This window comes from Trachurus trachurus, assembly GCF_905171665.1.
Source record: "Trachurus trachurus genome assembly, chromosome: 20".
Lineage (NCBI taxonomy): Eukaryota > Metazoa > Chordata > Actinopteri > Carangiformes > Carangidae > Trachurus > Trachurus trachurus.
In genome coordinates, this window is record NC_139911.1 from 14835048 (window position 1) to 14848707 (window position 13660).

General features: G+C 40.1%; 2 protein-coding genes across 5 annotated transcripts in view; both read right to left on the minus strand.

Moving 5' to 3' along the window:
• Positions 1 to 663: 663 nt before the first annotated feature.
• On the minus strand, positions 664 to 10189 carry ncapg2 (non-SMC condensin II complex, subunit G2). Its single transcript, XM_083995188.1, has 27 exons — positions 10037 to 10189; positions 9840 to 9945; positions 8469 to 8651; positions 8165 to 8279; positions 7895 to 8052; positions 7664 to 7798; positions 7457 to 7551; positions 7218 to 7374; positions 7021 to 7113; positions 6798 to 6923; positions 6533 to 6712; positions 6243 to 6395; positions 5425 to 5647; positions 5193 to 5290; positions 4879 to 5043; positions 4721 to 4791; positions 4441 to 4594; positions 4128 to 4301; positions 3802 to 3918; positions 3372 to 3518; positions 2182 to 2281; positions 1838 to 2037; positions 1510 to 1644; positions 1295 to 1398; positions 1015 to 1115; positions 812 to 905; positions 664 to 726 (listed from the first exon to the last, which is right to left on the minus strand). Exons 2-27 carry the CDS (start codon positions 9915 to 9917, stop codon positions 675 to 677), a joined length of 3408 nt encoding a protein of 1135 aa, XP_083851314.1. The 5' UTR covers positions 9918 to 9945; positions 10037 to 10189; the 3' UTR covers positions 664 to 674.
• A 1047-nt stretch (positions 10190 to 11236) lies between these two features.
• esyt2b (extended synaptotagmin-like protein 2b) overlaps positions 11237 to 13660 on the minus strand; it is a 28891-nt gene continuing 26467 nt past the window's right edge. For all 4 annotated transcript variants that reach the window (XM_083995156.1, XM_083995155.1, XM_083995154.1 and 1 more), the window contains 4 exons: positions 13271 to 13402; positions 12465 to 12570; positions 12315 to 12364; positions 11237 to 12213 (listed from right to left, as the gene is read on the minus strand). In XM_083995156.1, coding sequence (XP_083851282.1) covers positions 12141 to 12213; positions 12315 to 12364; positions 12465 to 12570; positions 13271 to 13402 — 361 coding nt within the window. In that variant the 3' untranslated portion in view covers positions 11237 to 12140. The remainder of the gene's footprint in view (positions 12214 to 12314; positions 12365 to 12464; positions 12571 to 13270; positions 13403 to 13660) is intronic.

Consider the following 13660-nt stretch of genomic DNA (forward strand, 5'->3'; position numbering starts at 1 on the left):
CATTCTCTTCTGAAGGTGAAGCTAAGTGAGAGGATGATTTATTCCTTGGTTGCACTGGGTTATTACTTGGCAAACTGCTGTACAAGCAAGAAAACCATCGGAGAAAGAAATAAACATCCAGTTTATGTTGATTGATGTAGTTTGTTTTATTCTTATTAGTAGCACCAGAGTCTACAATACACCAAAAAAACACCAACATATATATAGAGACACAGATACTGAAACGTGAAAAAATATATACTGATTTTCATATGAAATAGTTGCACAGAGCTGTAGCAAAAAGCTTTAAGAATAAACAAGGAAGTTACTTGTCTAAGAAAGCACAGTATTCTTTTGGCCTGGACAACTTGATCAATATTTGTTAACATTATCAATTCTCAACATCTGAGAAAAGGCTTGAGTAATGGTTGTGCCATCAGGAGATAAATAAACACAGAGACAAGGAGCCAGGCTGGAGAAATATGGTAATGGACAAGCTCTTGTTTCAATTCAACCATATTTTCTAAAGTCCTGGTCAGTGAAGTTGAAATATTTATCGCCTCATTTTATCTGCCAGTGACAGTAAATTTTGAACGCTAACAGCGAAGCAGATGTTATTCTTCCCTCTTTTCCATTATGACAGTACAACTGTATCATATTGTGTATCGAAGGCCCTCTTTTTCAAAGAAAGGGTTTTATATATCCAGAATTTCATTCAAGGTCTTCACTGAAGATTCATAAATAACCCTGTCAGAAAAAAATCAACTGTTAAAATGTATTCATCTGACAGATTATCAACAGAAAACATCTCAACAGTCTGATTTCCACTCACCCCTGGATGCTGTCTACAGATGTGACTGCATGTTTGCAAAGCCGCTGCTGAGCAGATGTGGCTGCACTCTTTAAACTGGCCTTGGATTGTCCAGCTGTTCAACAGACACATTTTCCATTAAACAATACATCTTTTTTTTTTTTTTTAAAGACAACAAACCTGACAAACTTCAATCAACTAATTTTCTCATGAAGAATACTCACAGTGTTTGACAACGGCCATGATGTGCAGGACAGCAGCCATGTCATTCAGACTGCTGATTGCATCAGAGTCCAGAGTTGAGCTGACCTCTGACAAAAAGGCTCTGGAGGACGACCACGTCAACAAACAATGCATTTAAACTGTTCAATAATAATAATAATAATAATGGTTTGGTCTTCATAATGGAAAATTAAATGAGTTCAACTAAACATAAGAGTAGAATGAGAGTAAAATCCAGAAATGATAAGTCCAAGTTAGAAAAAAGGGACAGAGGATATTTACCTGCTAAGAGATGGTGACTTGAGGATCACAGACAGCAGGACACTGGACAGCGGGGGCATGTCCTCCACCGACTCTGGGGTCATCACCTCTTCAGGATGGGTTATCTTTGAAAACACAAGCACAACAGCTGACAGCACGCACCAAAATTTCAGGTTACCACTTCAGCATCCTGATAAATCATGCACTTCAATTGCTTTTGAAAAAGACTCTCATACCTTCTGGAGCAAGTGTTTCTTCTCCACGATCATGACGGCAGAAAGAGTAGCAAAGACCCCGCTCAGAGGCTCTCTGTCCCACATCTGGGCCACTTGGAGGAACTCGGTCAGAGCAGGCACAGCTGACTGACATAACTACGGTCAGGGTAGAAAGACACAGGCAATCACTTTACAGCGCTGGGAAACTGAGTCCCTCAAAAACTGACTGTCTGTTTACAGAAGACACTTTTACAGTGAGTGTGGGGGCGTTCACAGATTACATAAGAAATAAGCAAGGATCAAGTAAAATGAGAAGTACATCCAATCACAACAATGAACCTCAGCGTACCCATTTCCCTTCCTCTGGTGTCTTCCTGAGGCAGCGAACTAAGCGCTCAATAATCGTGTGGAAGATGTTGGTCACCACACCCAGAATGACGGTGGTTGGATCCTCCTGGTTTTCCAGATCTTGGTCACAGTCAGGGGCATAGCTATCCGCCACCTCCTTCAAAATCGGCAGCACCGCAGGAATACAGAGGTAGCCTGCCTCTGAAAACACAAGGGAAAACATTCACTGTAGATTTTTGTTCAGGTAAAGAAACACAAAACGATGCAGAAGAAATATGTAAAAGGATTATGAACTTTCTGTTAAAAATCTGTTTTCTCAATATACCAACTTTTTGAAACACTAACCTGAGAGGAGGACGAGCGAGCACAGCTGCAGGATTTGACCCTTGAACGTTTCATCGCCCAATCCCACGAGCAAAACGTCTCGGCACACTGTCAGGAAGCTCTGGTAAAACGCACCACCGTCATGAAGAAAAACTCACTCAATAAAAAAAGGGACACTTTGAAAAATCAACGATAAGTGGAGACGACACCTTGTCTTAGGGGAGCAACATTTCAGTATAATGTTCATTTCTAATGGTGGCTGGTGGCCTGTGGAAACTGCTTATGATCCCCTACCACTACAGCAGCAGCCGTGTGGTGACAGGCTGAGAATAATGGCACAAATAAGGAAATAAACCCATTTTAGTACGGCAGCGTGAGCAGGAGGAGGCATGTACAGTACAGTGTGTGTGTGGACTGGAGCAGAAAAATCTAAGAAGAGTCTAAATTTACCGAGCAGAACTGAAAGTTCTGCGAGCAGGAGGCAAAAAGGCTCCACAAAGCTTAATGTTCTGGATAACACCATAACTCTGTATGCTCATCTATAGCCCTGGTACAGGCTATTTGCTGCCGAGTAAATGGGTAAGACAAAAATCTAAACTGGCAATTTATGAACAAGGAGACATGATTTAATTTGCCAAGAGCCTGCATTTGCCTGCAGAGAAATGGTCTTGCTGGGATCAACTTCACATTGCACATATATCTTGCAGAAAAAGATATTATAAGAAATACAGATGAACTCCAACATGACTCACACAATCATCCAACCATCCATTCATACCATCCACATCCCTCATGGTGCTGCGGTTCCTCTGTTATGTTTAGTGTAAGCAGGCACTAGAAAGCTTCAGCTTGGTGATATTAGTATGATTATGTAAGTGATGGTCTGATAGTGAGCTGTGGTGGTTATTTTGCACACAAATGCAACTGTGCTACAATGAAGAAATATGTTCCATCTCCCTAAATGGACTCCACACACATTTTCCCTGTTTGTCCAAATGAAATTCTGGTAATTACTGTTATTTTAGCTTCACTAATTGTCATCTGGCAAGACATTAGATACTTACGAGTGTGCCCAACATATTTTTTTGTCTGGGCCAAATCGACTCCGAGTGGATGTTTTCCAGTTTAAAGTCTGCTGCTGAAAACTGGAGAACCCGGCCTGTAAGCCGGCTTTCTGAGAGTGTGTTTACATTATTAATAGCGGAGCTCACCTCAGTGATCTGTGCGGCCAGAGGAAGCGGCTTCCCTGAATCCTCCCCATCATCGGTGGTACTTTTAACCAGGAAGGGCAACACCCTTTCAGCAACCCAAGCCGCCATATTCTCCAGGGAGAGCAGATAGTCACGACCTTCCGAGGACTAGGAAAAGAGCAAAGCAAATTTAATTTTCTTTTTTCATTAACTTGCTTTTTAAATTAACGATACGGATGCACAGATACCGATCCAGCTTTTCTCTCCTGATACAGGTTCGTATACCTCAATTCAGCATCTGCCAGTTTCAGGCTTGTATCGGTTTTCTCTTTTTCATATAGTAAAGTATCAGCACTAGTAACTGTGGTTCTACCTGATAAAATTAACTAAATAGTGCAATGCCAAGGAAGAATAAAGGAAAAACTTAATGCATGCAAAATGAGATACTCACATTATTTTGCAGATGTGCTCCAAGGCGGCCGTGGAATACAAATGCTTTCAGCGCAGTGTCCACACTGGGCCTTTGAGGATCCTCTGTAGTGGAGCTGAGGTGAGTGTACAGCACCGACTGTGGAGACAAATACCAGATTAATTTAAAGGTCTGAACTCTTTAGGGAACAACATGGGTGTATGGGTGCCTAAGTTATATGTAAAGGTGTTTAAGGAGCAATCCATGTGCTGAAAGGTTAGATATTAAAAAGAAGAAGAAAAAAAAAAGGTGTGAGATGAAAGCATGTGAATTGAAATGTAATAATATTCAGTGATACCCCAACACACCTTCCAGTTTCCTAGAGCTGAATGGAGTTGCTTCAGTGGCCTCTGACCAAGAGCCAGCACTTTCTCCTGTGTTGCCGTGTGGCTGAACAGATACTCCAGGTAAACCAGCGCCATGTCAGGTTTGGCCTCCACTGTCTCCTGGATACGCACCTTTCGACTGGTGCTAGCCTTCTCCTAAAGATGACAAGGAAATCACTTTCACAAAGTAACAGGGGACGTGTATGTGGATTAAACCCCTCTTCCTTTTCCAGTAGATAATGCACGTTTAGCCGTTGCTGTCCATTCCCAGCTCTTTGATGTTGTATTGACTGACCCTTTGCTTGGGCAGAGCTTCAGTGAGCCAGTCTGTGATGAGTTCAAGGATGTCAGCGACCTGGCCCCAGCTACAGATGCAGTCTAACAGCTGGCTGTACTGCGCTGGCACAGCTCGTGGATCCATCCTTCTCAGCCTGGACAGGACACCACAGCTGGGAATGAGACAGCAAGGTGAGGAGGACAGGTTGGACAGGACGAAGTCAGTAAAAGACAAAAGACGCATTTGGTGTAAAACAATTTGACAATATAGGAAACGTGGGACACACTTAACCACTCACCTGAATGTGGGAACTGCAGCTGGAGGCAGGAATGAGGCCAGATGTATAAGAGGAACAGTAGATCGCTCATCCTGAAAAACAAGTCTCACTGTAATACCTGTTAATGGAAGAAAAACTGATCTGATAAACATAAATGATATAACAAACAGCTGATGTACCTCAAAGGCCTGAAAATACTTGGAGATGACATTTCCAAACTTGGCAAAAGTATACTTCTGGACCTCTTCATTTTGTTTCAGGGCCTTCTCGATGCTTCTCCACAGAATGACCAAAATCTCCAGCAGACCGGCCACGACAGCTTTGTCCAACTTCGCAGGTTCAGCCTGCTGAGAAAAAAACATGAAGTAGGTATCGAAGAGATTAGCTGATTCATTAGTTTTAATTAATGAACACAAATATGCAGTTTTCACTAATAATTTGGGGAATATGGATAGATAGGACAAAGTTTAGTTTATGGAGCTGCATCTCTTACTGCACTGTTCTCCTTGTCGCCGTCATTATTCTCAGTCTGGTCGCAGTCGTTCGGGATGCAGCTGTTCAGAACACGGCGGATGGCCAACATCAGCTTTACTGGAAAATAAGAAATTGAAATTTTCCCCACAAGGGCATTAATGATTAAATAATAGGTGGCTAGTGCGTGCTATAAATGTAACGTGTTAAATCAAGTTCTTCTATACACTCAGTCCCCTATACACAGCTCTTACTTATGTTAGTTGGGGCTGTGTGTTTGTAGACACACTGATAGAACTTCCTGGCGGCCATCGGGTTCATCTGGATGAGGGTGATGCAGCGGTAGCACCACTCCCTCTCCGACTCATTGACAGGGAAGAAGGACTTGAAGAGCAGATCAGCGATACGCTTGGACACCGATTGGGAATCAACAGCCAAACGGGCCAGCAGGTTGTCCATGTTGCACACGTCCCAGAACTAAAGAGTGGTACACAAGCAGGAAAAGTGAGGGACAAAGCAGCCTCCCTCTACATTTGGCATGAACAGGTGTTTTTTAATGTGTCTCAATGAAACTTGGCTGAATTACATCTGGATTTGCACCAAGACCTTTATTATCTACTAGCACATTAACATGGTCCTCCTCATTTTTGACAAGTTTATCAAGTCTGTTTGTCCTTGTTGGATCTGCACATTAAGTTTATTTCAATGTTTAATATTAAACAAATCATGCTTTTTTCACTAAATAAAAAGTCTTCAATACTTCAAATAACAATACGGTTTCCCATCAGGTGGAGAATCAAACATTTCCACCAACTTTGATTTTTTATACCATTTATAATGACATTTTGTCGCTTTTGTTTGAATACTGCTTTACTACTGTTTCTAAATAAATAAAAGACATTTCAATTTACAGTCTACAGGGATCTACTGAGTGTTTAGCCACTGTGAACTTTAAATGCTCCTATAATTCAAAGAAGCAAAGAGAATCACTGTGAAACTCACACAAAACAAAACAGACGGCAGAAAGAGGTTGGCAACATATAAAGCAAAACAAACCCTGAACATGTTTTACCTTGGCAGCACGCACGGCCTTGACCTTGATGAGCATGTCAAGGAAAGCTGCACGGACTTTCTCAGAGTTGTCATGAAGGCTGTGCTTGACAGTGGGCAGGAGTTTTTCCATCAGTGGATGGCTGAGGCCATTGTCCAGGACGATATTCAGACACTGGGGAAAGCATTACACAAACCACAGGTCAATATATAGCTTTTTTAATGCCAGTGCTTGAATAAGACTGATTACTTTAACTTGGCTCATTGCTGCAACTTTGTGTTGGTAAATATCTTTATTCCAGATCCTCCTACCTTGAAGACTGAACACCGGACGTCGGCTGAGCTGGTGTCAACTGCCAGCTCCTTCAGCATCTTCTCCATGAAGTCTGTGATAATTGTGGCAGGCAGGAGCTCCCAGCACTTAGCCAGGATCTTACACACTCCCAGGGTGGCACTGGAGCGCACAGTGGGGTTGGGGTCTTCGAGGAGGGTCTAAGGGTGACAGACGAGTGGGCGCTTTAGTGACTCAAACTCCCGACAAAAGGTGTCCGAGTTGAGTGGAGTGAACGGTTCTCACCATCGCTGTGTCCAGCTGCTTTTGAACGTTCTCGTCGATATTCTCATTGCTCTGATCCGGGTCATGAAGTGGGAAGGCCTCAGTGAAAAGCAGTGTGGCATTTGCACGGACCTCCGAGTTTGGAGCCTGAATAAATTAAACAGAAACACATAAGAATAGAATTGGGGGGGGGGGAAACCTGGTATATGAATGTTTTTTGTTTTTTTTTAATCTGTCTGCATACACTTAAAGCTTTCCAGAGGACGGGCCTGTAGAGAGTATAGAGCATCTTCTCCCCTTTGTGGCAGCTCTTCCTTGTGTGGAAATAGCTCATTATCTGTAAATAAGAGGAAAAAAAGAAGAGATTTAACACAGTGCAAATGCACATATTGACTGCAAATAGTGGAGAAAAATATTTAAACAGTCGGGTAATAAGTCTACCTGTCGGACTTTGGTGTGGACAGGAGATGCTCTAGGAAGGAAGATGGCACTCATCATAAAATCCTGAATGCACGAGCTCTCAATCTGCTCCAGGAACTCCCCACTAGCTTTCTTCCACGCTCTGTAATAGATCTGCGTAACGTGCGTAGTCATGGTCCTGAACACAAACAAGTTGATTGGTATTAACATGAGGAGAACATTTACTTTCTGTCAAACTGAGGGGACGGCAGGCTACTGACTTGCTCGAAAACTCCAGCTGGTTTTTTATGGTGCCATGAATAACCCAGATGAAGTTGACGTTCCAGCTGAAAAGAAACACCAGGAATCGCTTTCCCTGTGACAATATAACACATAATCAGTCTGACAGCTGCAAGAGAGAAGACACAAACAGAGACAATGAATGAGTCATTCAAATACACACTGCAGCTAAATATCACATTACTCACATCGTCATTTCTTAAGTAAATTGGACGTTGAAAACACTCAAGCAACAAGTTGATTATCTCCTTGTTGTCTTCCGCTGTGTAGTCCAGACTCAAAAGCACATCATGGAGACTCCAGAGTCTTTGGATCTCAACGCCCTAATAAGATGAAGATGAAAGCGTTACACACAAATGATACCAAGTCTTGTTCAAGCTATTACTGCTCGTGACATACAAGTGACGTCATATACTGACCGGTTTCTTCAAAATTAAGGTCCTCTGCAAAGAGATGAGAAAAGCCGTGCGACCAAATGTTTCTTTCTCTTTCAGTCCCTTCTTCCACCAGGCCTCACACAGTGCGTGGATGTGGAGCTGCAGAGGTGCCTCTGAGACAGGCAGTGACGCCAAAACAGCTGGAGGAAAGGACAGACACAGGGAAATCTGAGACTAATTTCATGTAGAGCTAAAAACACCGTAGGGCAGCAGAAAGCAGAGGGAAAAATAGGCATGGGCAGCAGCACTCACCATGAAGTTTGTGGGCAATTCCCAGGAGGGAACTGTAGGCGTCACCATCTTGTAAAGCCGTCAGTGACAATAACGCCACTAGTGCCACGCCATCCACGACAGCCATGACATGTTTCTATAGAAAAAGGAAAAGAGGAGATGTTGTAACATTTTATGCAAGCAAAACTATGTTGTTTGTGGTTCACTCATAGATCTTAATATATTCTCAAATGTAATAAAGAAAAACAGAAAATAACAGGTTTGCTTTGCACATTCCTTGGTTGTATATTTCTGTAACTGTACATAAGATGACTGGGAAACTCACAGGGTCTTTTGCTGCCTCCACCTCCATGCCCTCCTCTCTGTCCTCCTCCTCCCAGCGCTCAGGAGGTAACTCCTGCAAAACATCCTGAAGGAGCGAGGCCAGTCTCTCCCACAGAGCCTGTCTCTGGTTTCTGGGCATCTCCTGCACTACTTCCTCCACATCGAAGGGCTCCGCTTTGTCGTTCTGCTCAACGAAACACAGGAGGGGGACAGAAACAACTTGACACATAAAACACAAATCAGTTCTGACAGCTACAAAATCACGCAGTACTTCTCATTCTCAATAGCACAGGACTGACATGAAATAAAATACACAGGACCAAACCAATTGCCCTTTTTATTTAACTGGGTAAAAATACTGAATGATTTTTTCTACAACAAATGTAGAGTTAGTAATTCACACAAACTAAATTAGACAACTTAACAAGGATGTGTCCAACATATAGACATAATGTCAGTCAGTATGTCTCGATTTTAAACTTAATTTTCCTGTATTTTACTACAATTTACAATTCGTATTGTTTCGTTTTTGTTTTTTGTTTTGTTTTTTACCTTACCGTATTTACACCCACATTTATCACAGATAAGAAAGAAATTATTTTCAGTATGTACAGAAATGAGGGTGTCTGACAACCACAGCTTATTATTATTTATTTGGGTATTATTTACCGACTTAGTTTATTTGTTGCTCAGTTCATGTTACTTTCAGTTTGTCTTTGTATGTATGAATGTGTTTGTATATGTTTTTATATGTATATGACTATATAGAGAGATAAAGACTAGTAATCATATGTTAGAATAAATCTATATAAATATAAATATAGGAATATATTAGAATAAATCCAGTTAAATAACTCATAAATTAACTTACTGTATAGATTATAATGACTAGATAACTTGATAGATAAATTCAAGTAATAGGCTAATGACTAGATAACTTGATAGATAATTTATGAATAAGGGGTGGGAGTAAATAAGTTTTACTTCTTCCCACTCCTTTTCAGATATGAAAAAAAAAAAAATCAAATTACTTTTATTTTCAATTATTTTCTTTTATTTATTTTATTATATATATATATATATATATATATATATATATATATATATATATATATATATATATATATATATATATATATAGGCTATATATATATTTTTGTTCATATGATGTTTTTGCAAAGTTTTTATATGTTATGTCTGTCCATTTCTGTATTATGTTTTATTTCTTTTAACATGTCCGAAATAAACTTAAACTAACTAACTAACTCCAGTCACTCCAGTACAAGAAACCTGACTAAAGGCAGCCGTCATACAGATATGGGAGATTTCTGAGAAGAGGTAGGCTAAATCCTTCGTGGTTTGATTTACTTACATGAAGCCGGATGAAATTGAGAAAGTCCTCCACATTTTCTTTACAAGCAGCTTCTAAAAGCGCCTCTCGCTTGGACATATTTGCGGTTTTCAGCGTGACAACAAACCTGCGACGAAAGACAAACTAACGTTACTGCAACAGTAAGTTACCAAAACAAATGGCTGTCCGTTTGTCGTTAGCGTTTAAAGTTGTGTTACCAAACATTAATCCATTGGTGTCCGTTGTTACTGACAATACTACGTCTTCGAATCGTTAAAGTATTAAAATATATAACAATAGCTTCGTCTTTTTACCTTTTTAAATCAATTTTCGTGACTCAGATAGAGCCAAACGTCAACCTCCCATAACACTGGACCCGCGCAAATTTGGATTCCCTTCCGTCCCTGCGTCATTACGTCGTGCGTCCTCCTCCGTTTCCCAGTGACGTTAAGTTGTAGTTTGCTTCTTCTGCCACTTGATGGCGACAAGTCACTGCTTATGTTCTGCACATTATGCGGTGAGGCGTCTTCACCACAGCCCCAGGTCCCCATACTAGCGTTTTAGTTGTACACGTGATTCTATTTATTCTATTGGAAATGTCTCACGTCGATTTCACCCCAGTGCCCTTTGGGAATATATTCATAAAGGTCCAATTAATCGTTTTGCTCAAACCCACTTCTCAAGCATTTACCTGCACTAGACTCACTGCGGCAAAACTCGTCTTTCTTCAAAATGCAGCGTTATTATGTCACGATGATGAACCTAAAAACTTAAGGAGGGGGGGAATACAGTTGTGACATGGGCTTACACTTCTCTGACAGCTGTTAAGCGCAGACATTTCACACAAATGTAGGGACTTCCAGTAAATATCAGTGAATTCTGTGATTTCATTTCAGTCAGGCATGAAAGTGAAACTGAATAAATAATGGCTGACAATAATGCAAATGAGTCCTCGGGTTACACTAGTACTTCAAAAGAAACAAGTGTCAGATTTTGGAACAGCCCTAGCTCAGTCTGATTTGAATCACTGAAAAACAGTGTACTTTTTTTTTTTTTTTTAATTATTTAGGATTTTAGGATTAGGGAATCTAGAGCTAGGGAGCCCAAATTTATAAATTTACAAACTGTTGTTAATCTTTCTTTCTGTTATCGTTTTCATTTTAAACTGTTATCTTGTGGTTTATCTGTTGCCCTCTTACCTGATTTGGAACTAGTTGTATTTGTTTCCTTTTACTTCAAAATTCAACATGTAGTTTCCCAGGGCAAGATCTAATGTGTAATTCATTTGCTTTTTTGCTGGTCAGAAGGACTGACCTCTAAAAACAACAAGGGAGAGAGTTTTCAGAAGAGAAACCATTTATTCTTCAAAAGCCATGAGGCATCATGTCATTCAAAATAATGAGATTAAGAAGGCAAAAAATTACATAGTGTGTTTTTTTAAGGCACAGGATAGATAACAAGAAACATTTAAAAGCTCCAACAAACAGTTAAAACTGCATGGCAACACATGTACAAGCCTATGACACAGCTGTGTCATTTTAATTCTGGCAGCCCTGCTCAATAAACAATTGTTGTCTCAGTTATTCATTCTTTTCTTAAACAATGCTCAATTCACATTTGGTTTGAACAAAAAAGCCTCATTCAAGTATCCTTTACTCATATTATACAGCACTTATTCGTAGCCCTAAAAATGCCCCCAGGTCCTCAGTATCTGAGACCATGTTCAGAACAACCAATATTGCACAAGGTCCTCTTACAATATATCGAGCAATCATTTTATTCTTTGCATATATGCATTCCATGTTTGTAATCAAGCATAAAGAAGTGTAAGAGGTAAACAATCAAATAACACTCCATGACAAAAAAAAGATCAAAGTCAAGACTGCTACTTACGCCTACTGTTGTGATTGTATCTGTTCCTTTGGTTAGAGTTTTCTCTCATGACAAAAACAGAATTTACCACACTTTAACAAACTGGACACAAAGCAATAACAGTATTGATAAGATTTCAACATCATTCCCTTTAAGGAAAAAATAATGCCATGAAAACCCCTGCAAAATCTCTCAACTATTTATTCTAGCAACTTGATATTTACATAAAAACACTGAAAACAGAGACAAGGCAGTTAGTGTCCTCCATTACAATATGTCAAAGTATCTTCTATAATCGTGACCAATAATGAAATAATAACAGGAAATGTCTGAAGAACTTGCGTGCTGAAATAATACCTGTAAACTACATGAAAAATATACATGAAAACAACAAAATGATGTGCCCTTATATTAACAAGATCACTATATTACAGCATAGAGGTGATTTCACTATGTGAGGAAGGGGTCTTGACTCTTTGTTATGCCTTGAGACGACGACAATCCATCTTCACTTAACTCATACCTGCAAGAAAAATACAAAAATATTATACATTACTACAGTAGGTTATTGTCACAGAGCAATCACTCAATATTGGAAAGGGCAAAGATAAAACACGCGTTTACCATTGTGTCCATCCTCTAGATATATCCTCCCCACTTAAATCTACCAGCACCTGCAATTTTGAACAAAAAGTGAGAAAGAAATTAAGTTTTTACAATCCTCAGAACGAACACTGCTGCGAGGAAATCATAGTAACAGCCAGTAATAAGAACCTTTCCCAAGAGCCCTTTGTGTTTGGACAGGATGCTCCCGCCGTTCTTCACTGCTACATCCAGAGTTCGTCTGTGGAGCTCCACCATAGACACAGTAAACTCAAACCTACAGACACACAGCACAGACGCATTTTACGAGGCCAATAATCTATGACGTAATAATTACTCAAATGAAAATTGCTAAAGCTGTTACTTAGTTAAATTGTTAATTTGAATAACTGTCACTGTGTTAAATTGGTGGACGGCTGGCAAATCTTCCTCTTAAGGCAGAATGAGCTTGAATGAGGCGCTTTTCCAAGAGCACAATTAGCTCTGATGTTAAATTCATGAGGCAGGAGACTTTCTCAGAGCTGCAGAGCCCTATAACTCAACTGTAAACAAAAGTGTCCAACAACTAACACAACACCATGGAGACAGAGTCCACACTTGATCATCCGACTGTATCTTAGCCCAGAGCAGCCACTAGCTTTACCGCAAACATTACATGCTTTGATAAATATATTGATAAGAAAAACGTTGTTGTCATGCTGGAATCTTTTAAAAAGTTATGTGAAAATATTCGACAAATGCAACTTTTGTGTAGTTTTTTTTTTTTGTCTGAATGTCTGAAGAGTCAAGACGTCAAATTAATTCAATAAAAACAGTAGTTTTAAATAGTTGAAGCCTCGCTAAACCTCTAAACCACTGACAAAAAACACATTTGTAAAATCCAACAACAACACACATCTGAATGCTAACAAATAGTATTTAAATTCTAAATATGTCCCTGACAGACATGGTGAGTGATCAGTTGCCTCTAAACTCACGTTTGATCATAAACAGGGTTAAGGGTCCTCTTCATGGTGCCGGTCTTCCTCCTCCCCGACCGGCTCTTGTCAGGCAGCAAATAGAGACGGATGAAGGGATCCGAGCCGTCTTTGGTGAAGGCTATCAAGTTACTGAGGACACACAGGACGAAACTGTTTCACACGTGTGTTGCCAGCCAGGCACATGTTGTTTGGATTAATGATCCCTATTTACTCTTAAATGTAAACTAAAGTTATACACACAAGCAAGACTGTGCATGCTAAAGAAACCCTACCCACCAATCAAGATTAACGACTTGAAAGACTTGAGCCAAAAAACCCAAGGACAAAAGCGGTCTATCTTTCAAGGCAATACCAATTTTTTTTAAATTCAGAGTACGATGGCAGTTG

Coding starts and splice junctions, on each gene's coding strand:
- ncapg2 (XM_083995188.1), bottom strand. CDS start 9,917: ATGTCCAAGCGAGAGGCGCTTTTAGAAGCTGCTTGTAAAGAAAATGTG. Junction 4,595..4,720: donor GCTGCAGTTCCCACATTCAG/GTGAGTGGTTAA, acceptor TCTCATTCCCAG/CTGTGGTGTCCTGTCCAGGC. Junction 3,519..3,801: donor GAGCACATCTGCAAAATAAT/GTGAGTATCTCA, acceptor CTCTTTTCCTAG/TCCTCGGAAGGTCGTGACTA.